Source organism: Lethenteron reissneri, chromosome 38, assembly GCF_015708825.2.
Source record: "Lethenteron reissneri isolate LAM-NWPU_2019-01 chromosome 38, ASM1570882v1, whole genome shotgun sequence".
Classification (NCBI taxonomy): Eukaryota; Metazoa; Chordata; class Hyperoartia; order Petromyzontiformes; family Petromyzontidae; genus Lethenteron; species Lethenteron reissneri.
This window is the reverse complement of record NC_083816.1, coordinates 9,530,350-9,554,279: the sequence shown is the minus strand read 5'-3', so window position 1 is coordinate 9,554,279 and position 23,930 is coordinate 9,530,350. Positions and strand designations below refer to the sequence as shown.

Here is a 23,930-nt window from a genome sequence, read left to right as displayed (position 1 = left end):
TGAAGTCAAGGGACTTGCATTTGAGATGCGAAGTCGCTCACTTCAGCAGCGACATTTTTTCTTTTCGCGAGCGGCTTCACCACCGCAAGGGTCCGCCGTGAAAATATTAAGCGGGCGCTGAGCAGTAACCATGTTAGCAGCGGTAAAAAGGTGAATAAGGAAGAGTGATTTGGAGGCAACTAATGGCCACAATAAGTGAGTGAGTGAGAGGCTGGAGTGAATCAGTGAGCGGTGGGATCATCGATCTACGTTGATTTACGTCAAGCCAAGTGAGGTAGGGAGACTCGGTGCTTCACCCCAGATATGGCAGCGCAGCACCGAACGCGCACCGGGGACTGTTTGGTACAACGCCGGCGACACGGGCGCCTCGTCGAACGGCGACGATGTCAGCTGCGCCCCCACGCCGCCCTCTTCTCATCTGTTTAATCGCACGGGAACCAAGTTTCAGAATGCCGACAGCCACGCGCTTCGCGGAGGGTGCGGGAGCTCGGTTGTATCTGACAGCAGAATGAGTCGTTTGCGGGAACGTGCGACGGCGGCGCCTCGCGGAGAGAGCGAGAGAGAGAAGCGCGAAACGGCCGCGGCGACGAAACTCGCGCACACGCTCGCCGCCGCCGCCGACTTCACGTGCGTTTATGTTTGACTTTTGCTTCCTTATTTATTCCTGGAGGGAATCCGATGAGCTATGAAGCTCTTTATCACCAATTTCAAGGAGTTTCACGGATGTCCAGTGGTTTATGAAGCCGTATATCTCATTCGTTGAATCGGACAAACATTCCAATGTGGAACCTCCTTTTCAAAAAATGGTCTTGTGACCTAGTGAGGCTTTCCTGGGTAAATAATTGTCGAAGTCTGTTCATAAGAGAAAACCTGTGTAAATCTCATGACGTACCTCTCCTCCATTGTCTATTGCCGAGTCTGGCTAAGACATGCTCCGGAGCTGTCTCATGCTTCCACGATTTCAACACTTCGGATGGGGTGTTTTTTTCACTCTCTCTCCCGTGAAAAAAAATTACTACCTGTCTGCACGACCACTCAACTGCCTCGCCCCTACAAACAACACGACACCCACCGTGGAGTGTTTAGACATTCCTTTGTATTCTGTTACCTCGACGTGAAACCCACTACATTCTCTCATGCCGCTTATAGTCCCGCGGTAAACCTAACAGTTTCGTTCAACGCGCCGCACTCAATGACTGGGCCATGAATGATACGCAACTTTTGATCAAAATCAACATTAACGGTATTAATCGCAGCAAGAGTTGCGCTTTTCCATCCACTGCTGGATGAAGGCCTTCCCACGCCGCGCTGGTCATGGAAGCTATTTGACCGTACTTCGCCACGCTGGTTCCTGTGCGGTTTGGCAAAAGCCACCGGGTGAGGGTGTGGCGATGGTTTCGGGGACTAGCTGGGATGTCGCTCGCCACTGATGTCAGCCGTGGCTGGGAATCAAATTCAGGTTTGCCGGATTCGGAGGGCGCGGTGCGGTGATAAACACCCACGCCACTTCCCTCCTGCGGCTTACATTCAAGAAAAAAAAAGTATTTATGGACAAAACAGTGCAAGGACACTTAAGACATTCACCTAAAAATAAGAAATATATATAATAGCCTATGTTTTTGACAAGAACCCTGGTACTATAGCAGTTACCTACATTATAATATAATAAAGCACAGCCACTATGAATAAGCTCCATTTGCCGAAGCATCGCCTATCAAAGTGTTACAAGCTGGGAGTGTTTGTTTGTTTGTGCACCACTGCCAATGCAGTATAACTCACTTTGTGTTTAACCACGACCCCTATGGCCTGCTGTCTCGAAGGAAAAACTCTGTTGGAATGAGTCCCAGAGAGCTCAAGGTCCACAGCGATTGTTGTCGATAGTCGTAATATGACATCACCAACGTACACCGGGGGATTGTCAGAGTTAAACTTTAGCCCGCGCCCGGATGGGTACGTGCTGACAAATTGGACACTAACGCCACTTTAACACACAGCCTTTCGCGACCAATATTATTCATAATCAACGTTTTTGGGTTTAGATCGCGTTATTTATAAATGTGTCATAACCCTCCACCACCCGACACGGCCAATCAGTAAAAAAGTGTCACGTTGACAAAAGACAAATAGTTCACTGCTTTAGCCCACCGGTGTGTTGAAGCGTGAAACCACAACATTTACAATTTGAGTACGACCATTCTGGCGAATTGCCCGATGATGCTGGATGCAATTACCAGCGAAACGTCGTACTCAAATTGTAAATGTTGTGGTTTCGCGCTTCAACACACCGGTGGGCTAAAGCAGTGAACTATTTGTCTTTTGTCAACGTGACACTTTTTTACTGATTGGCCGTGTCGGGTGGTGGAGGGTTACGACACATTTATAAATAACGCGATCTAAACCCAAAAACGTTGATTATGACTAACGCCGCTACTTTACGAGACAGGGACGAACAATTCGACACATGCTAAAGTGGTTTATAGGCGTGAAGCAATTGACAAACCACTCCCCCGTGACGTGACGAACCGTCACAATTCGGAGTCACTGTTTGATGAAATAACCTGTCTCTTTAATCTTTGGTTCTTTTGGTAAAGTATCGTAGATTGAAAAATAAAATAGAATAATGTATCACGACCAACTGTCTCTTTTTCTGTCTTATTTGTGCCATCTCATTTGTATTATCCATTACATTCAGTTAGCCTTTCACGTTTGCGGACAGAAAGCCCGACTCCACTGATGAGTCCCAGCAAATGTAAATCACTCATCCGCTGTCCACATAGTACGGAGCTTTTGTTACCCAGCCACCCGTGCTGTTGGCTCCCGGACCCAGATTAAATAACTTTCTCTTATTCTCCACCTACGACTGACCACCTCTCTTCTCTAATAAAAAGCAATACATTTCCCCCTCTTCTTAGCTCACAATCCGCATGACGCTATCTTGTGCGGTGGCTTGCGATGTTGTGGCATTTCGACGCTATATAAATCCAAAATCATATGTACACACATATATATCTCCAATTGCAATGCTCACGGCTGCCACCATTTGCTAATCTACCCACAAATATGTAGTTAAGTACGTGACTCAATACGGATTGGGTGTGGCTTAGGAAATGTCGTGTTTCAGTGAATGTGCTCAAAAGGCATCATTAAAAAAAAGAATGTGACTGACCGTCTGTCTGCGCGTCAATTTGCAGCAACCGCCTGGAGCGATTCACGCACGGCACTTTCAACCCAACAGCCCGTGTTTGATTTCAGCCATGGCTAACATCAGTGGCGAGCAACAACTAACCAACTGACCAAATAACCACGGAAGCCCCACACCAGCTGCGTGAGCTCCAACCGTTAAAGGAGCCGACGCCCATCCGACCTCTGACCCCACCTCGCGAGCGCGCACGCACGCCGCACCTTGCAGTGTTGGCTCTCGATGGCAGCGAGTCGTGCGGTGACGCGGTCGCGCGTCCTCCTCCACTGCTGCACCACCGTATCGAGCAGCGCCGCCGGCGTAGAGAGTCGGTGGCGCGAGCCCCCGGGGGTCCCTCCGGGGCTCCCCGCGGGGGTCCCCTCGTCCCCCCCGTCGCCGGCTTCGCCCAGCTCCCAGTCCCGCTGCAGCGCTCGCAGGGGGTCTCCCAGGCGGTAGCGGCCATAACGCTCGTGCATGAACTCCTCCCGGCTGTGCGCCTGGAAGAGGGGGCATCGGCGGTGACATCGTCATCACTATCATCAATGGTTTCATCATCATCGGATTCAGCCTTATGATCATCGCTGTTATCATCGTCATTATCAAAACCATTCATGCTATTACAATCAGGCGTGTAAAGAGTCTCCCTCTTCACATTTAAATTAATTGCCACGACTCGGGGGTCATGATTTAGGAATATATATTTTCTTCTCGTACACGGCAGTGAACGGAGCATGCCTAGTGGCTGCACGGGTTATGTAAACGCATTTATCTTCCTGTGACGTGTAGAAATGTTACAGACACCGATTCTCTCGCGCACGATTCGACGTGTGCGTAATGAACGCGATCGATGGCGCGAAGCATCGTCACAGGGTCCCTTCAGGGTCCAGATCCCGGGTACTGCTTGGATGAGCGATCTCGAGCTCTTACCATCAACCGGGGGTCTGTCCGGGTCAGTGATCCAGGAAAATATTTCCACACCCGGCACACCGTATCCAGCATACCACTCGCTCTCATGGCTGTGGCAACAAGTGACGTGCCTACTCCAGTCGACCAGCGGCCTGGAATATATTCAGTGATAAAAGAAGCTCAGGTGAGCACCACCATGGGAAGATACAAACCAGGTGGTCTATATAGGTTGTGACTGCAGGGCTATGTTGTGGGCAGCTGAGAGCAGTGCAGACAAATTGAAATTGTTGTGCGGTACTTCTATGCTCACGCATCCACGCTCCCTGCCTTCACAGCCTGCGCTGACCAGCGTAGTGACGCGTGGTCAAATATCCCTCGCGCCCTCGTCCGGAAAGTTAATCGAATATGTGCTGTACAGTACTTCTTTAATTATTATTACGATGATGATGATGTACTAGAGAAGGAAAGGATGTCTACATCACAAAGGCCGCCTTCACCTAACAGTAACCCAACGGGAAGTTGCAGGGAGCAGCATGGAAATGACAGCATCCCGCGCGCCACGCAGCTGCAGGGCAACAGGGCGAGGAGAGGGACTCCTCCCCCCCCCCCCCCCCCCCCCAGTGGCAGAAAACAATTCCGCTGCCACGTCCCACAATGAAGAGACGCGATACGCGCAAACAGCGACGGTGGCGAGGCACCGCCGGCCGTGCGCTGTGACGATGCCGACTCGATTTCCAAAGCGCGTTGGGGATTCTTGCGCGTTTCCCTGAAATATACGTTGCGTTGTTATAAATGACAGGCCCCCCCCCCCCTCTTTGTCAATCAACTGGTGTTCACGTGGGTTGTATGCATCTCGAACTTCTTTCGCACCACACACAACCAACCGTGCTAATCGGAGGTGCACTGGCAAGTGTACAGCCCAGTTCGCTAACCACTGCGCCACCGCTCCACCACACTACATATTTTACAATTAACAATTATACTTCACGTGCCATTGGTTGAGAAGAAGAATTATTAGAATATTCCTGCTGCGTCATTGCATTCGGAATTGGCACAGCCTAAGATCGCTTGAATTGAAATATTTACTTTGCGATGTTTCCAACGTTTTATTTTACATTTAAACGCGTAATGTAGTTCTCTTCGCCCTCGTACGGCGTTCTGATGTGGTTGCAATTAGACGCTGCATAAAGTTAAATTGTTTGCCGTTGAAGACAGCTTTGCGTGCATAAATATTATAATTTAATGTTGGCAGGCACACACTTGTTTCTGGCTGTCGAATTAGCAGCACAGCTCGACTAAGTGCTCCGAATTTGGAAACGGGTATAAGATTAGTGTCTTGTGTTGTGTTTAGCATAACCATTACACAAACTACTCCATGCAAGTACTCCACACACACACACACACGGCTGAATGATGATAATGATAATAATACTGCTATCGTATTACGTGTTTGTGCCATCTCAGAACTGCACTGAAATATCTTCTTGGTTCTTTCGGTAAAGTCGCATAGATAGAAATTAATAAAATAATAAAAATAAAACATAATAAAATAATTCTCACGACGTTTCGGCCACAACGCAAGTAGCCGTCTTCAGGTGAAGAACAGGTCTGTCAAGGAGACAGAATCTGACAAACCTGTTCTTCACCTGAAGACGGCTACTTGCGTTGTGGCCGAAACGTCGTGAGAATTATTTTATTAGGATTTATTTTTATTATTTTATTAATTTCTTTCTACGTGACTTTACCGAAAGAACCAAGAAGATGAATCCCTGCAGTCACGAAAGCTTTAAATCGAAAATCCACTGAAATAATTTAATATCCATCTACCTTTTCTCCTCACAACTATCATTGCAAAAGACACATTGTCCCAATCTTTAAATGTTGACCTTCTAAATCCCATTAGCCACCTCCCTTAACGAGGTCAAATCGTTCGAGTTGGCTGTTACCTGCGAAGGTTAAACTGCAGCCGAGAGAATGAAACGAAAAACGGTCTAATCGGATTCACCTGTAATGGAGGCAAAGTCATTTTTCTGCGAATATCACCAACGATGTACGCCGCTTAAAGTTACGTTAAAACGTACGATTACCACAGTAATACTGCTGTGAATTCTGGCCTTCCCAGCTGAGCAGGCCAGTAGCATGAATGATCATTCATGAACATCAACGTTAATTAAATGCGTTGACATTAAACATTAAAGGGTGCCACGGCAAAGAGATGTTTACTGCAACAGAGAGGAGACTTTGCCTCACCTGTAACCCACCAACGCTCCCGCTCATCGGCCTGCGGTGCATGTCCAGCGTTTTAGATTTGGCTTCGTCCCATTTAGAGGCGGTGACATTCAGGTAAACGATGCACACCGACGCATCTGCAATGACGCTAATCACTGTTATTCTCAGGTTTTTTCGGTAAAGTCACGTAGCAGCGTGCTTCAGCCGCACCGAACCCTCACAAAAAAATAATATTCAGACCCTACCTTGGCTCCTCCCACCCTCAACCAGTATATATATACAAGGACTGTTTTCTTGGTATTTCTCTCACTTGATACAGCTATCGTGCTGTGACGGTTCCACCTGAAGACGGAAGCTTGTGTTGCCTCCGAAACGTTGTGATTTTTATTTTATTTTTATTTTACTTTTATTAATTAAATTTTTTTACCTACGTGACTTTACCGAAAAAACCCAAGAATATGAATCCTTGCAGTCACGAAAGCTTCAAATCTAGAGCTAATCACTCTACCCGGGGGATGCCTCACGGGACCCTAAAGACTCTCCCCCCCCGCCCCCCCCCCCTTTCACAAGGGCCCTGTTGCATTGGGATGGTTTTGCCAATTCCATTCATGAATTGTTTGGCTTCACGTATGCACGTTGAGTTTCTTTTGCACCGCACGTTGCCAACCGTGCTAACCGGAGGTGCGGGATGGGGTGGGGGGGACAGCAAACTAAACACACACAAATCAGTTCTAAACAAATGAGTTTGTCAATCTGTACGAGGGAACAGGAGTAAGTGGAGAAGACCCCCCCCCCTACCCCTGCAGATTAACACGTGGAGGTGACGCTCAGCACGGCAATCTCCTGGCCACACCTCGCAGCCTCCCACCTACAGCACCTGGCAAGCCCTGGTGGTCACCTGCCCAAGCACTAACAGAGTCAATGCTGCTTAGCTGTTAAGATCTGATGGGATTGGGCACAATTATAGTGATTTCGTCATAGGCTAGTTCATCATATGTGACTATGTATTGTGGTGTGTTCCAATTCGGTTCTTTGGTTCGTGGCCTCTTGGCACGTAACTATGCATCGATTAAAGCCAAATCGTCCGCGTGAAAACACACAATTATTTTCAATTCGTATGTGTAATCGGTTCACTTAAACGCTGCAGCTGAGCAAGGCGTGGTGGTGCAGCGTTTAGCGCATTGCGCTCATTAACCCGTTGAGATTCATTCCTGGCCACCAATGCCAGTAGTAGCAAGTAATGTCTATATTTTTCGATTTAAAGCTTTCGTGACTGCAGGGATTCATCTTCTTGGTTCTTTCGGTAAAGTCAGGTCTGTCTTTTCGACAGACCTGTTCTCCACCTGAGGACGGCTGCTTGCGTTGTGGCCAAAACGTCGTGAGAATTTATTTTATTATGTTTTATTTTTATTATTTTATTATTTCCATTCTACGTGACTTTACCGAAAGAACCAAGAAGATGATGTCTGTATGTTGAACTTCTTTAACACCGTATATAGCCAACAGTGATCATTGGAGGTGAGGGGGGAAGGACAACAACGAAAACACACAAAACAACTGTTTAAAAAAAAAATTCAAACTAGATTTTAAAATGCATAGCTCCAGTGGCTTCCTGATATCAGAAGGAACATCAGCAGAAGAGCATCTGAAAGGGCATGATGCGGTCACTATCTTTGTTTGATGGTTAGCCAAAAGCCGTTGCTGCTGCTGCGAGGTGTTGTGGTTAATTTGTGGCAAGCACTTTGCGTGCAACGAGTGCGAACTTAAACCGTGCTAATCGGAGTAACAACTGAACCGGTCCTGGACACCGCCGTTCACCAACCCGCACTGACCAGCGTGGTGAAGTACGGTCAAACAACCCCATGAAGGGCCACGGCACGGGACGGCCTTCGTTCAGCAGCGGATTAACTCGTGGCTCTAAATGTTGCGAGGTGGTTTAGTCACCCGTCAGTGTCGGCACCCGCAGGACTCTTCGTCGCCTTCAAGATTCACGGCTCCCATGGCCCATGGGGAATTGCGAACGGTTAAGAACACGAGGGCGTTCGACCAAAAAAAACCATTATCGTTGTTGTACGAAGGGTCCTGCGGGTGCTAACACAAATGCACATGGGAAAGAAAAAAAAAGGAGGAACCCCCTGCCGTCACAAGAGATTTCACAAGCACAGAATCAGAACGTCGGAACAATGACAATTATTCATCGAACCGCGAGAAGGGGACCACAACTTGTCACAGGTCCGGCGAGCTGCAGTGTTGTGACTGTCGTACAACACGAAGCTTCGCTTGTGCCACCGAGATGAGTTCGGCGCACCGCCTCTTTTTTTACATCAAAACTGTAAACACGGTTTTTTTTGTCAAATAAATAAATAACGACCTCTCGAAAGCCGTTCCTCTCACTCTCTCCAGCGTAAACAATTCTCCGCAGAGTAGACAAAGGCGGCCTTCATGCCAGCTTCCTTCCACAATTTCCCGCTGCCTACCGGCCCCAAGGAGAGAGAGAGAGAACACACAAAAAAACTAAAATTCCTGCACCTCCCATCGCAGAGCCCCTTTGACCTGTAACATCGCACTGCCGCATCTTACACGGGCTTGCCACGGCTGCCAACACCAATACGTATTGGGAGCATTTACGATTTCCTACATGATCCCTTGCTATTATTCTTGGATGTGTTGCATCGAATGCAGTGCTGCTGCTGTGGCTGCTGCTCTTGTCGAACGGCGAGTTGGAGAGCTGTCTGAGTGGACCAGCAGGCCTGCGGGACTGCTGCTGCTGCTGCATTAATGCCGACAGCCGGGACGATCTGCCGCAGCCCGAGTGGTGAAATTAGACCAGCGACGCTCAACTGCACGGTGCGCGCTCTCGTCAAAACCATCGTACTGCCCCCACCCCTCCCTCCTCCACCACTTTCACCGACAGCCACCCGCACATTTAAAGCAGTCATTATTTGCAGCAATTTCTTTAATTTCTTTCTGTGCAATCGGCGTTGGAGGAGTAAAATGATTTCCTAGGCGGCGTCGCTGGGGAGATCATTTGTCACTTTAAGCGTAAAAGCGCGTACAGTAATGACCCCAGCGCATAAAGCTCAGGGACCACAGACGCATATCCCTGCAGGCACAAACTCGGAGGAGCAGAAGAAGAAAGACTAAAAAAAGCACACCGAGAACTGGTTTGCCCAATCCCACAGTGCACCGTGTTACCAGGGTACCCATTCCCTGCAGCGATGAGACATTCTCAGAGAGTGCTTTTGCAAGCGCGGCCTAATTTCCCAGGTAATCTGCGGGGGAAGACAGAAACAAGCTCGCGCGCTTTTTACCCGGTAGGATCTTTTTCTTGGTGCCAATAAAAACCCCGATCGTGCCCGCATGAGACAGCAATAACCACACTGCTGGCGACAGTCGCCACTGGAATTCATCCGACGATACCAGTCTCCCAAACAACACGGGCCACATTTTTCTTTTTTGAAATCTCTTAAGTTTTCATCACAGAAGTTGGAACGCGACCTCTCCGATGAGTTGATTGGCTCGCGCTCTCGTCAGAGAATAAACACCGCCGATGCGAACCTGGGGCGAATTAATTCTGGGCGCCACCAAATGGCTCGGCTGATTTTATTCATGCTCGGCAATCTGTGGTAGCACTCAGTCCAAAACCAAACCAAAGCAGGTGTGCTGTCAGTCAGACTAAAGCTATTAGGCTGTTTAAATATTTTTTTTTTTTACCAGGTAAGGCTCTTTTTTCAAAAGCGAAAAGGGCTTCGCAAATGGTAGCTCAACCAAGTGGCTAATCGCGTGGAAATTTATAGCAGCCAAATAAGCAAAAAAATCCACGCGACCACGGGGAGAACATGCAAACTTCAAATATACAGGCGTCAGGGTCGGGATCGAACCCACAACCTCCTGTATACCAGGTGAGGTAGTTGACATCCCTCCACCGTGGCAGCCTTCATACCTGACCCGTCACGATGTAAGACTGGTTGCAAAGCAATGGAGGTGCTTCGTTTTTTTTTTAGATGAAAAAATATTGTAGCTCTCTGATGCGATATTTTTTTCGTTTAGTACAAAGTGCTGTTCGGCATCGTGTCCGACGTGAGGTGGCCGTTTCGAGACACTCCGAGACGTTTCGCGACATTTCCCTCCACGTGCTGGCAGGAGCTTCTTCAGTTCCTTAAAAGAAGCTCCGGTCGCGGAGAACGAAAAGTCGGGGGCATCGTGCGGAACGACACGTAGGTCGCGCAACCCGAACAAAAATCACGTCAGCGTTGTGCGTCGCAACCACAAAAAACCAAAACAGTTTAAGAATTACCGTGTTGCAACATGACATTGAAGATAGTGGTAGGATCCACTGACTTCAGAATAAATTATAAAGATGTTTTAAGGAATCGATTCAAGGCAACGGGGGGGGGGGGGGGGGAGGCTCGCATCTGCCTGGCCGTTACTTCAAAAACCGTCGTTTATCCGAATTCACGTGTGCGATACGACCGCTGACCAAGAACACTTGTGTGCATGTCGAGTGACCGAGCGCGGTGAGTGTCTAAGAATCACTCAATTTCCTTGGATTCAAAGCTGAGAGATTCCCAACCCCCCCCCCCCACCCCGAAAATATGAGGCACATTGTTCAAAGCTCGTGCCTCCAAATTCCTATGCCACGTCCCCTGAGTAAGCGCTAAATTTGGACGCTGCTCAAAACGCGGAACGATAACCCCCATATCGCCAAGCTCCCAACAACGCGTTTCAAAGTGGTACATTTAAAATATTCTGCAAAATATAAGGGATTCACCTAGCATCGAGCAAATAACGTCTAATTATATACGGCGTTCTACAGCTTACATAGACTGCTGAGCCAAAGTGCGGTTAGCAATTCACCTCCGCAAGCCGGCACGCCGCAGCACAAGGAGGTGGTGTGTTGGCAGAACCACGCCCGGCTACCTTTGTGTCACCAGTGCTGATGTTCTACACGCAGCACCAGGTACTCGTTTTACGCCGTGTCAACCTAGAGGAGATCCAGGATCGGTTCGGACATCACTCGCAGCGGTGATGTTAGCTGTGGCTGGTAAACAAACCCGGGTGACTGGGCTCGAAGCGCAGTACCATCACCGCTACACCGCTGCTCATAACGCAACAGTGCCACAATTTATGTACGGACACAAACACACACACACACAACCCATTCCTTTGAAGGGAGATGCGGATTTACTTCAGTAATGAACTCAGCCGGAGAGTTATTTTGTTTCTCTTTGTCGGCACAGCTGAAATAAAAACCGCACATACAGATTTTGACCAAACTTGGACTCAAACGGGGAGGCACTGTACACTCTTAAGAGATTGCCAATTTGATCTTCAATCTGCCGTACAGACCGACAAAAACGTTCTTACATAGCAAAGCGATCCGGTTACGCGTTGTTTTTTTTTCTGGCTGCTCTGTGCATTACTGCACTTGCGGCTTCTGCAAATTGCCAATGATCTCCAAATAGTTTTTTTTTTCTCTATTCTCCATTCCAGAAGAAACCTCAGAAATAGCGAACATTCATTTGTGAGATTACAGCGGTGTTCACGGTGGCTTTTTGTTGTTGTGCCAGGCTGAACACAATGCTGCACCCAAATAAACACGAGGTTATTTGAGAGCCCTAAGACAAGGTGCGGTGAACTTACACTGCAGGAGAATTAAATAAATACAAAATGTATTCCAACCATTATCAATCCCCTCCTGGATGAAGGCCTCCCCAATGCCATGTCAGTGATGGGGTTTGTTTGACCATACTTCACCACCCTGGTGAGTGCGAGTTGGTGACTGGGAGCAGGAAGGGCAGGCTCGGTTCAAAGAGAACTTGCCACTGATATCAGCCGTGGTTGAGAATCAACCTGGAGCATTAAGTTCGCAAGGCAGCACCACCACTCCACTCACAATAGATTAACAATGTGTTGAACTTCTTTCACGCCGTACCTAGCCAACCATGCCAATCAGAGGTAAGGGGGAAGGACAACAAACTAAACACAATATAGATGTCTTAAAAGTGCATAGCTCCAGTGGCTTCCTAACATCGGAAGGAAGAGCGCTCCAGACGGCCGCAGAAGCGCATCTGAACGCGTGCGATGTTCGACGGCTCGTATTATGGGCGACTCTCAATTTCTCTGACAGAGGGCGGCTCCATGGCTCAAGATCTCCGTCCCGCCTGATCCCACTCTTCGCCTCGCAACACCGCACTCCACGCTCGAGGGTTCGTGAGCCATAACCAACGAAGGACGGTCGCAGGAGTTTCACACCTTCCACTCCCTCGACTATGTTTTCAGGCGACGTCATCACCGGACGCAGCGTAACATTGTGAATATGACAAAAGGGGGCGACCACTGCACAATGTATTTGCATGTACGTTGAACTTAGTCCGCACCGTACGTAGCCAACTGCGCTTATCGGAGGTGCGGTGACTGCATGCCATAGGAAAGAATGCCCCTGGGCGCCACGGTGGCGGAGATGTTAACTATCTCGCCTGGTATACAGGAGGTCGTGGGTTTGATCCCGAACCCGACGCCTGCTGCTGTTTATTTGGAGTTTTCATGTTTCTCTCCTCATCATCATCACGGTGGCGGAGATGTGAACTACCTCGCCTGGTATACAGGAGGTCGTGGGTTTGATCCCGACCCCGACGCCTGCTGTATATTTAGAGTTTTCATGTTCTCCCTGTGGCGGCGTGGCATTTACTCCGGGTCCTCCGGTTTTTCTCTCCGCATTTACAAACATGCGTTTTAGAGTATTTGGCTGCTATACATTTCCACATAAGCTACTTCATTGAGCTCATAATTTGTGGCCAGTTCGTTTCTGAAAAAAATTGCTATAAAGCTCGGTGGGGCCTTACCTGGTAAAATAAAAAAATTGTTTTCTTTAAATAGTTTACGACTCAACACGACGGGATTGCGAAGGTGTGCGGAGGCATTCATCCAGCAGTGGATAGACAATGGCTGACGACGACACTTCCCCATCCGTCAAACGTTTACATTTTACGAGGCAGCCGCAGAACAAGAAAATCAAAGTCCTAAACTGAATTCGTGCAAGATGCTCTGCGCCACCATCCCCCCCGCGGAACGCCGCGTCCTCGGCTGACGTTTGCGCAGCTCAACGACTTACTCCTGTGAGCAACAGCAGCAGCAGCAACAACAACAACAGGATGCTAAAATCCGAGGGCGGCCAACGTTGGAGCTAATTCCAAACCCACCCACCCCCACCACTCTCTCCGGCACTTAGGCCACCTCTTTAGCCAAGCAGCCCAGCTACAACCGCACGGATCGTGCCACTTGGGTTCACGACCAGCCCGCGAGGCAAGGACAAGCCAGCCACTTCATAAAATCACCACACCCACCACCGCCAGCAACACGCCGCCGCGTAATGCTTCACCCATGGGGGTTTATTTTTATTTTTAAACTGCGCTTTATGGGGCAATCTGCCGCGCGGTGAAGGCTTTGCCCTTGCAGAAAGCTGTCAAGCCCTCATTGTTCGTAGGCTGTGGGGTGGTTCTTTTTTCCCTTCTTCTCGATGCGTTGAAGCCATTTACAGTGCAGATGACGAACCCTCGCTGAGCGAGAGGCGTACGAACGCACAGGCGGGCGAGGATTCTCTTCCCCGGCCGTACAAAGAGCGAGCCCGCTTCGTTTGTTAGCCCCCCCCCCCCCCCCCCCATTTGGGTTCATTAAAGAACGACTCGGATGTCGTTATTTGGACAGAGACGCCTTCCACACCCCCCCCCCGCACCCCCCTCCATGAATCTCGTACGCACTTTCAACAAGGTGCGGGTTTTTCTCTGCCCTTTTCGGATGTTTGCCCCGATGTGTCAAAAATAGCAGCGAAATGGGAGGGGTGATGCCCTCAAATTTCAAACAAAAAAACCTATCACTATATTTTGCCACTGGTAAAGGAGGTCTCATAGTGTAAATGCTTACCCCGAGCTCTCAATACTCTGATAGTGCGCTGTTTTTGAGTTGTACGCCTTTTGGCATCATCTGGTCCAACACCAATTGAGACTAGGCTCTAAGAAAAGCTGTCTCGGGTGTGGACCAATCAACTTCAAGGACAGTGCCACTGTTGGTGGAGGGGCCTAATGCGTGCGGGAGCTGCAGACAGCCCCTCTCTAAACACAAAGAGCAGTTCTCAAGAAATGAGTTTTTCAATCGAGTTGATTTTAAAGTCCACAGCTCCGGCATTCCAGACGGTGGCAGAGGCGCATCTGAAAGCGCGCGATGCGTTGACCGTCTTTGTTAGATGGCTAGCAAGAAAGCAGCTGCTGCGAGGATGAAAATAGGTACGTTTTGACCTCCTCTGCCAGTGCCTGTAAATATGCCATGCATACGAGGGTAGAAATTTATAATCCCAAAAAATCGACCCGCAAAAACCTCCCCGTTGTTTTGCACGGTACAGACACTTCTCATTGCCCTCTAGTTAAATGGCTCCATCTCGGTCTGATCCATCAACCCCCCTCCTCTCTCCTTCAAGATTCCAGATTGCACGCACGTGCCACCGAAACAAGGTCGGTCGGCTTTCATACCAGGCGCTCGTGACTGCACGGAAAGGAGGAAATACTTGTGCAAAGCGCTCGCGTACCTTAATTGTCACCACACAGCTTCGTCGGAAGCGCTGAACTCACTTGAAGGAACACAAGGGTTCCATTAAAAGGAAAAAACAAATCTATTCGCCTTATCCAAGACGCATATGGACACATTTTATGGGCAGTCACGCGCACACTGATGGTACAAAACAAGTTTGACTACCGTAGGGTCTACTGTACTCAATATGGCATTGATGACCGTGTCCGCATATATCAGCCGAAACGTCATTTAAAAATGCTGGAAATGTTCAAAAACATTTGCATGTTTTTATAATGTGTGTTTTTTTTTTCATTTCATAATACACGGCCATGTTAACGCTTCAACGGTTGTTGACCATATTCAGCAATGCGCTGTGGAAGGATGTTATTCTTATTGCTGCAGTCGCTGCTCTTCCAACAACATAAAACTACCGTCATTTGTTTTTTTAAATTAAAAAAAGAAAAACAGGGTGCGGGTTGAAATTATCTTCGAATGCTTTCATTCGTTCACTCGCGCGCTGGCAAGCGACGGGGCCATGTACGGTTACGTTTGAGTCAATACGTTTTGACATCAACAAATCTGGATTGCACAGAATAATTCCAGCGAGAATCCCTCTGCGTGATCGGTGCAGTTGGACGGGTCGGTGACAAAGACTTCCACTGGCGAGATGTTAACTGCCTCGCCCGGTATACGGGAGGTCGTGGGTTCCATCCCGAGCCCGACGCCTGTATATTAAGAGTTTGCGGGGTCTCTCTCCCCATGGTCGTGTGGATTTTTGTCCGGGTCCTCTGGTTTTTCACTCTACATTTAGAATATGTGGCTGCTATAAATGTCCACGCGATGAGCCACTCCGTTGAGCCGTCTATTGTGGCCAGGTCGCTTCTGAAAAAGAGCGGCGTAGCTCATTGGGCCTTACCTGGTAAAATCAAACAAATAGTAACAATAGCAAAATAGAAATGCGAAAGCCTCAAGCAGGTTACGCTACACAGGGTGCAAACAAAAGATAGTTGAAGCACTGGGACTGTCGGCATCTGCCAGACTGTCACATCCAATCAGCTGTTTCACTATTCGTAAACAGCTGTGCGCTATTCTTTTTCTCTTGCGAGCAGAAGAGTAAACATAAAGATTCTTTCAATGTGAAAGAAAACTATTTGACGGATATTAAATTAACATTTTAAAACGTTGTGTGCTGTTGGGGTTTTTTTTCTGAAAAGGGAACATCAATGGAAAAAGCGATGGAAAATTTCAACTGCATCGCAGGATCATTCCTGTGAAAATGTAACCATTCGTTTTGACACGTCACTGAATATTTAATAGACTTTTTTTCTCACTACGTGGCCTCGCTTTTGGGAGTGCATACGATGCAACTTGTCAATTTGGTCTGCCGTAATTTCATAACGAGCTACACACATGTGTCCGTGACCGACTGCTCAAAGAGCAAACACAAAGGCAGCACCCCCCACAACTTAACATGCATGCACCACTCAGCCGTTAAGATGAATAGGGTTCAGTGCACAATATGCACATCGAAGACACTTTGGTTTACGATCCCCTTGATCCTTGAATAATTCAAAGTAAAGCTGCCTCGGTAATTAAGTGTCACCGTGGGGAAAAAAAAAGAAACAACGACCCCTCCATTCGTGCACAGATTTCTGTTTCAAACGCAATACTGCCTCTGCTCACTACCACTGCATCGGCATCTGTCTGCAGACGGACAAAATGTGTGAGCATCACAGTTTGACCTGGAAAGACCCATCCAATAGAAAGGAAATGGGGAGGCTGGAATGTGACCTGAGATTTTGGGACAAGCTGGCATGCATGTTATTGGGAGCAAGTGACGTGCAATGGGACAGTGTGCAATGAGATGGGACAGAATTTGGGGGAGTGGATGTGACGACACAAGATAAGTGTAAGGCACCACGGAGAGGTTAGCACCTTCAGGGGCGGCGAGGATGCTTTATCGACGATTCCAAAGAAACGTGAAACCTGTACACAGTCACCGTGCAAATAATCATGGCTATTCTGTGATTATGATCGATAACAAAAAGATCGTGAACGATAGTGGTCGCGCAGAGAGACCTTCATCCAGCAGTGCACTGACGATGATACTGAGACTATGATCAAAAATAATATTGAAACCTGTACACAGTTCCATGGTGATTTACTACTTCAAATATAAATAATGGAATGTGTTTTTTCCAGGCAGGCCTCGCCGACTCTCAAGCCTGAACGCATGTAAATAACAATCACATATGCACCCTTTTTAATAAAGCCAGTGGCTATAACAGATTGTTCTTCACACACGTGTGCACCATTAGTGTCAGTGGTTTGTGGGTTTACCCATAATGCTCTACAGCCATCATGGCACCATGTGTTAATTTGCTAAAGAGCAGCGCAGCACAAGAGCTGAGATTTAAGAAGATCCATGTGGTGTGGAATGACATGCCACATGCCTCTGTCATGCCGCAGGGCAACACTGAACAATTTGGGATTCTTTTTAAATGTGCATCGTGCCTGGCGAAGAGGAAACACCCTTGAGAGCCAGGCACGCTGAGATCCTGAGTTCAAATCCGGGCAGCTGTCCCTCAGCTCACCTTTTCTCTATTGCCCATTCTCTTCCTCTTATCTCGCCCCTCCACTCATTCCCGTCCCTTCCCTACCCTTTCGTGATCCCCAAGTATAATCTATTGCTGTCACTCATTCCCCAATCTCTGTTTTTGGGGTCTTTAGTTTGTTGTTCTTCCCCCGCACCTCCGATTAGCACGGTTGGCTGTGTGCGGTATGTGCAAGAAGTTCAGCGTACGTAAGTACATCTCAATCATTCTATTCTGTCAATTGTTTTGTAAGCTATGTCAAGTGCCTTGAGTGAAGGTGCTCAATAAATATGAATGACATTATATTAACCCGATTCTCAAGATTAGCGGGCTTGGTGTTTAGCACACTCCACTCTAACTCCAGCTACCTTCATTTGAATCCCAGCTGAGATCAACATTATTGGTGAGTGCCATTCCAAGCAGTGTTGCTCCTCACCCTTCAGCAATCGACAATGACCAGAACAGTCAAATAACCCCTATGACCGACATGGCATGGGGAGGCCTTCATCCAGCAGCTGATTGACAAAGGGCTTGTAATATTATTATTTTTCAATTCTTAGGTTTTTTCGGTAAAGTCACATAGGTAAAAAATTAAAATTAATAAAAGTAAAATAAAAATAATTTTATTAATTTTAATTTTTTACCTATGTGACTTTACCGAAATAAACTAAGAATATGAATCCTTGCAGTCACGAAAGCTTCAAATCTAGAATTATAATTTTTCATTTCAGAAACATTTCGTCAAAGTTGGCATTTGGTTGGCTGCTGCATTAACCCATCAAACAATACGAATGCTAATTTTGTTCTTAAATCATCATCTGCCATGGCCAATCCACTGCTTGATAATGGCCTCCCATAGCCACCACCTTCTCACAAGAGATAAGCAAACGCATTAACATTTCTTAATGAGTGACTTGAATACAAGAGTGAGTAAAAGGTGGGCAGATAATAACATCATTGGTAAACCTGGCGTTGAAGTAAGAAATGGTATGTGAACTTTTCACATGTAACACAATGTTAAACTAGTGCCTTGTTCGAATGTAAAATGTATTGAATTTGCATTATTTATGTTTTATTTATGTCACATACATATTATATTTTTCCTTCATTTTATCCTATTTTTCATTGCCTTACATTCACGATGTTTTTATACAATTTAAATCTTGTTGTTCAATCTTCTTTTCCAATCAACTACTGGATGCGGGCTTTCCCTTGCCGTGTCGGTTGTGGGGATTATTTGACCACACATCCATCATCACGCTGGTCAGTGCAGTTTGGTAAGGGCGGGGTAACAATATACATGGGATCGCAGAAGTACGGAATAACAATGGCCTTTGCTACACAACCACTGTTTTAGTTTATTAATCCTATAATTATTTAAATTCTGCATTTGTCCCGGGATGTCTGCCCCCTCCCCCATCAACCAGGACGCGTTGGGTACATGGGCCTAGTGAATCTTTGCATGCGGTTGTTGTGTTTGTCACCAAACGTTCTGCAACGGGCCTGTGTTCTTGTGTACAGCAAAATTTTACTACAAATATAAAAAAAAAATCTAAAATCTGCATTTGTATGGCGCGTTTTATTCTGACCTGAACCACCCTTGAAAAATAGACTTTTGGTCTCAATCGGCCCTTACGAGGGATGTGTTTCTGATTTTCAGGAGAATATAAAAACAATCTGAAAATTAGATTGTTTTGAATCACTTCTGTGCTTTTCCCACCCAAAGTGCGTTTCGTTAAACCGAGGTCACGTGATGGCACTTTTCGTGTGAAGAAAGATATCATATTTGCGTTAAAACTGTTGATTCACCGACTAAACTTTACGTAATAAATGAACAGTAAAACAATATTATTCAATGATTGAAATGCACGTATTTACTGATTAAACAGTGACAGTAACGTTTTAGGCATTTACATCGCAAGAACACACAAGGTGTGTCTAATTACTAAGGCATTTATGGGTCACATAAACGGAAATATTATTCTCCTTGAATCTGAAATTGGGCTGAAAAATCATAAAATCATATTTTCACAGAAACGTCACCCCGAGCTCTTCTTCACCTATTAACCACATTCCTGCGGAGGGAGCTGGTAGGAACGTTGGGTTGCTCGGTCAATGGCCAGGGTCAACGGCGGCGTGGTGTATTCCACAAATATGGCCGACTGTGAGGGCGGGCACAAGCCGGCGTGAGTATGTTAAACGTTGAGTTTTATAAGGGCACCACGGGGTGACCAGCCCCTCCCCACCCCGCCCCACCCCTTCCACCCAGCCCAGCCCCTCCCCACCCTCCCCACCCAGCCCCTCCCCACCCTCCCCACCCAGCCCCTCCCCACCCTCCCCACCCAGCCCCTCCCCACCCTCCCCACCCAGCCCCTCCCCACCCTCCCCTCCCCACCCAGACCCTCCCCACCCTCCCCTCCCCACCCAGACCCTCCCCACCCTCCCCTCCCCACCCAGACCCTCCCCACCCTCCCCTCCCCACTCAGCCCCTCCCCACCCTCACCGCCCAGCCCCTCCCCACCCTCCCCTCTCCACCCAGCCCCACCCTTCCCATTTTTGGATGCACGACGGACGGACACAATAATCCCCTGTGGGCTGGTGTAACCAGGAGGTTCCTACCAGTATTAAACAAAGACCTCTCTCCTCTGTCCGGCGGTAAGGAAGCAGGGCTGTGTGTGTGAATCTCTCTCGGCGTGGGAGTCAGATGGTTGCTCACTCACCCGCAGGACCTCAATTGCCAGATCGCGTGCCTCGAGTTCTCCCTCCAAGAAGCTCAGGAGGGAAAGCATCTGCGGTCGGCTCAGGTTCTCCATGTCCAGTTGACCTACATGTCCCTCCTGCATGAAGAGGCCAACAAAAAGAGCACCCGCAAACATCCCGTCAGGTTTATAAGAGCGAGAGAGAGAGCGAGGAGGGTAGGGGCATATGTCAGTGCTGTGTTAAAAAATTACAGCCGTGCTGGCGTTCAAAAAGTATATACATTTTGGTTGAAAATGAAACGACCTTCCTTCAATCGCACGACTCCTTTGTTCAGCAATACAAACGCAATGGATTTTTCTTTTCTCGGTATCACAGGATGACAAGCCGGTTACGCCGAAAACATTGCGACAATGGCTTTCAAAAAAAATGTAATTCAATATTCAGTATATCAACGTGTAACATAAAAACTGCGTGAATGATTTGACTCTGCAGCTCTGACCCAGTTAGCCGAATGACTGACAATACTGTTGAAGGGATTCGTATTACAGTCAATGTATTGGCCACACCTAAATGGGGGGTTTGCTTTGAAACTCCGGGGCTGAGCGAACAACTGGCGAGGTTTGCTCGGCTTGGAGTCTATAAAAAATAACGCCCCCCCCCCCGCACTCCTCTACCGTAGTCATAACGAGCTATACAACAAACAAAATATCCCAGCACAGACCACACCATTCACACCCACGTGTCTGCGGTATAGGTTTAGCGCTGACAAGCCGATACAGCCGTGGGTGTCTCTGTGCGTGTGTGCGCAAGCACCACGCCCAATGCACTTTTCCACCTCTAAAGCCCTGCAAACACAAGAGAGCCCTTCCCACCCCCGGCAACAAACACCGATATCCCGCATTGAGCAGAGGAGGAAGCAAGCCCGCTGGAACGTGCCCACAATCCCACGCCCGCCTTACCCTGGGCTGCCCGTCAAAAGGAAGGCGCGTTTACGAAATAGCTGCATAATTGAGACGCGAAGCAAAGCCACGAGCAGCTTAATTACCACCCCACTCTTCCCACCCACCCACCACCACCACCAAACACAGCCACCACCGCGACCGCGTTCTTCCGACCTGCATTGTAACGCGGCCGTTTCTCTTCCCCCCACCCACCCACCCACCTTCCCTCTTGCCGACAAGGTCTGCGCGAGAGCCCACACGCAACCAGCGAAAGGACAGAGCCATCCATGCAGTGAAACACAACGCCATGACGTCACCGCCCCCAAAAACCAGTCTCTCAGCAAGTTTTCACGTGCGCGTTGGGGTGGTGTGGATGGATGATGGGTGGAGTGTGTGGGTGGGTGGGTGGCTGGATGATGGGTGGAGTGTGTGGGTGGCTGGATGATGGGTGGAGTGGGTGGGTGGCTGAGAGGCGGTGGCACATTTCAAACCGGAATCTCACACCGCTACTTCCCACCCCGATGTGCAAATACGACTACAATGTGGCGTTCTGTTAGGGGGCAAACACCATCAGGGGTCATCCGGCAGGGTCCTCATTACCGCAGGTCACTGTTCCAGAAACGAAATCATGGTAATGACTCATAAGGCCAATCACGGCACGTTAAGTGCATGGCACAAACGGGGAGGATACTGGAACAGCAGTGTTGCTTCTAGATTTGAAGCTTTCGTGACTGCAAGGATTCATATTCTTAGGTTGTTTCGGTAAAGTCACGTAGGTTAAAATCACGACGTTTCGGAGGCAACACAAGCTTCCACCTGAAGACGGAAGCTTGTGTTGCCTCCAAAACGTCGTGATTTTTATTTTATTTTTATTTTATTAATTTTAATTTTTTTTTTTACCTACGTGACTTTACCGAAAAAACCTAAGAATATGAAGCAGTGTTACTCTCAGGGTGGTGAAGCACACTGGACGTGGTCGATCTCCGGGCGAGGCAGATGGAAACTGCGGGGAAAGGTTTATGAAATGCCACCGCCTCCGTAGTACATATGGACTACACCAATTCATCAATCAAGCAGGTCGCGTGTGGTGGTGATGGTGGGGGAGGGGGGGTAAAGGGTGGCTCATATACTCCGGCCTTTTTAGGGGCCGTCCATAAATGACGTCACGCGATTTTGGACGATTTTTGACCCCCCCCCCCTCGTCACACGGCGTCACAAAAAGTCATACCCCCCTCAAATGACGTCACAAAGCTCTGCCCCCCCCCCCCAAATAAAAGATGCTTCAAATCGCTTTAAACTATTGTCATTGTAGTGCGTATTTAATGTGCCGTTGCACTCTGATGTTGTAGGAGAAAACATTTATTAAAAAGTCTATTTAATTAAGTAGAACGTGTTGTCTATATGTATTTAGAGTTGCGCATTTTGATGTGACGTCACATTTCTCCCCCCCCCCCCCATCGTCACACATCGTCACAAATGTCTGACCCCCCCCCCCCCTAGGTACGTGACGTCATTTATGAACGGCCCCTTTCCCCCAACAGTGGCGCGGGCGTGACAATTGCAGGGCTGCACCTTTTACCGTGTGCTAGAGGTAAATGTTGAAATCGCTTGGGATCAAAATGTATCGGGCGTGGTGGTGGTAGTGGGGGCGTTGCGTTGGGCGTAATTAAAGCTACATGTGTGCAAGTCCTCAAAAAATATACGGAAACAGGAAAACGAGATGACATAGCGTTCGTCCCTTGGGTGGTGGTGGTTGTTGTTGTGTTAATCTGATCAATAATTAACGGCGCAAATTTTTTTTTTTACTCTCTGCTATGGCTTTCTCTCTCCAAAACCGATTATAGCCGTCACAGGATAGGCAGCAGAAATACTTAATGATCCGGGTTAATCAGTGGTGAAACATGTGGTCACCACTTTGCGCCGTATACATTGATATCAGGCAGGGTATGTGCACGGTTCTGTAAATATTTTACCATCTGGGTCGCTCACGCTCCAAGGAACTTTGCACAATGCCCATCTTCCAATGGCAGTCCCAAGCCAGCAACTTCACGAAAATTCCACATTCCCACGGCGAGAGCCAGTCCCTCCGTAGGCTCCATCGCTCCAGTGTGGACGCACCACTTAAGGGGTGCGGATTGACCAGCTGGGTGATTATTTTACACCCCCTCGGGAGGAACGCTGATGATGTGGTCGAGAGGACCCTGACGTACATTTGAACCCATGACCTTGCTCTTATACAAACATCCTGCAGGCCGTTAAATCAGCCCCTCTGTAACGGCACTTGTCGTGAGAACAGGCTTGCTTTTTGTTCGAAATCATCCTGATATAGGCTAATGGACACCCCGATAAATACCACAACTGACTTGACATGCGTTCGATATATATACCGTACTCGAATACTCATCGGAATACTAAAAGTATAATTGAATGACAACTCTCCATCAATCCACTGCTGGATGAAGACCTTCCAACACTCCTCGTGTCCTCCCCACATTTATCACGGGGGGTGGTTTGACCATGCAGCACATGCATCAATCATCACGCTCGGCAATGCAGGTTGGTGAGGATATGGCCCTGGGTCTGGTTCAGCTATCAATCGCCACTGACGCCTTAGGATGTCTGCCGTGGCCATGATGGGAACTCAGGTTGCATGGTTCATAGCACTCGACGCGAACCATTGTCACTGCTCCTCCACAAAGAGTACACTGTACATTTGTGTACACATGTTACGTGGAACAGTATGTATGTTACACGCAACAGAACAGATGAGTCACACAGCTATTTTGTAACAGCAAATGTATGCATGCCTATGTATTG

At 48.0% G+C, this 23,930-nt stretch overlaps 1 protein-coding gene across 3 annotated transcripts in view; it reads right to left on the bottom strand.

Moving 5' to 3' along the window:
* Positions 1 to 23,930, bottom strand: part of CTTNBP2NL (CTTNBP2 N-terminal like) — a 50,305-nt gene that overhangs the window by 20,564 nt on the left and 5,811 nt on the right. Inside the window, exons 2-3 of one of the 3 annotated variants that reach the window (XM_061567047.1) lie at positions 20,193 to 20,309; positions 3,403 to 3,675 (exon numbers count right to left, since the gene is read on the bottom strand). In XM_061567047.1, coding sequence (XP_061423031.1) covers positions 3,403 to 3,675; positions 20,193 to 20,309 — 390 coding nt within the window. Of the gene's footprint in view, positions 1 to 3,402; positions 3,676 to 4,105; positions 4,349 to 20,192; positions 20,310 to 23,930 lie in introns of those variants that run through there. The other 2 variants (XM_061567048.1, XM_061567049.1) reach the window with 2 other exon arrangements.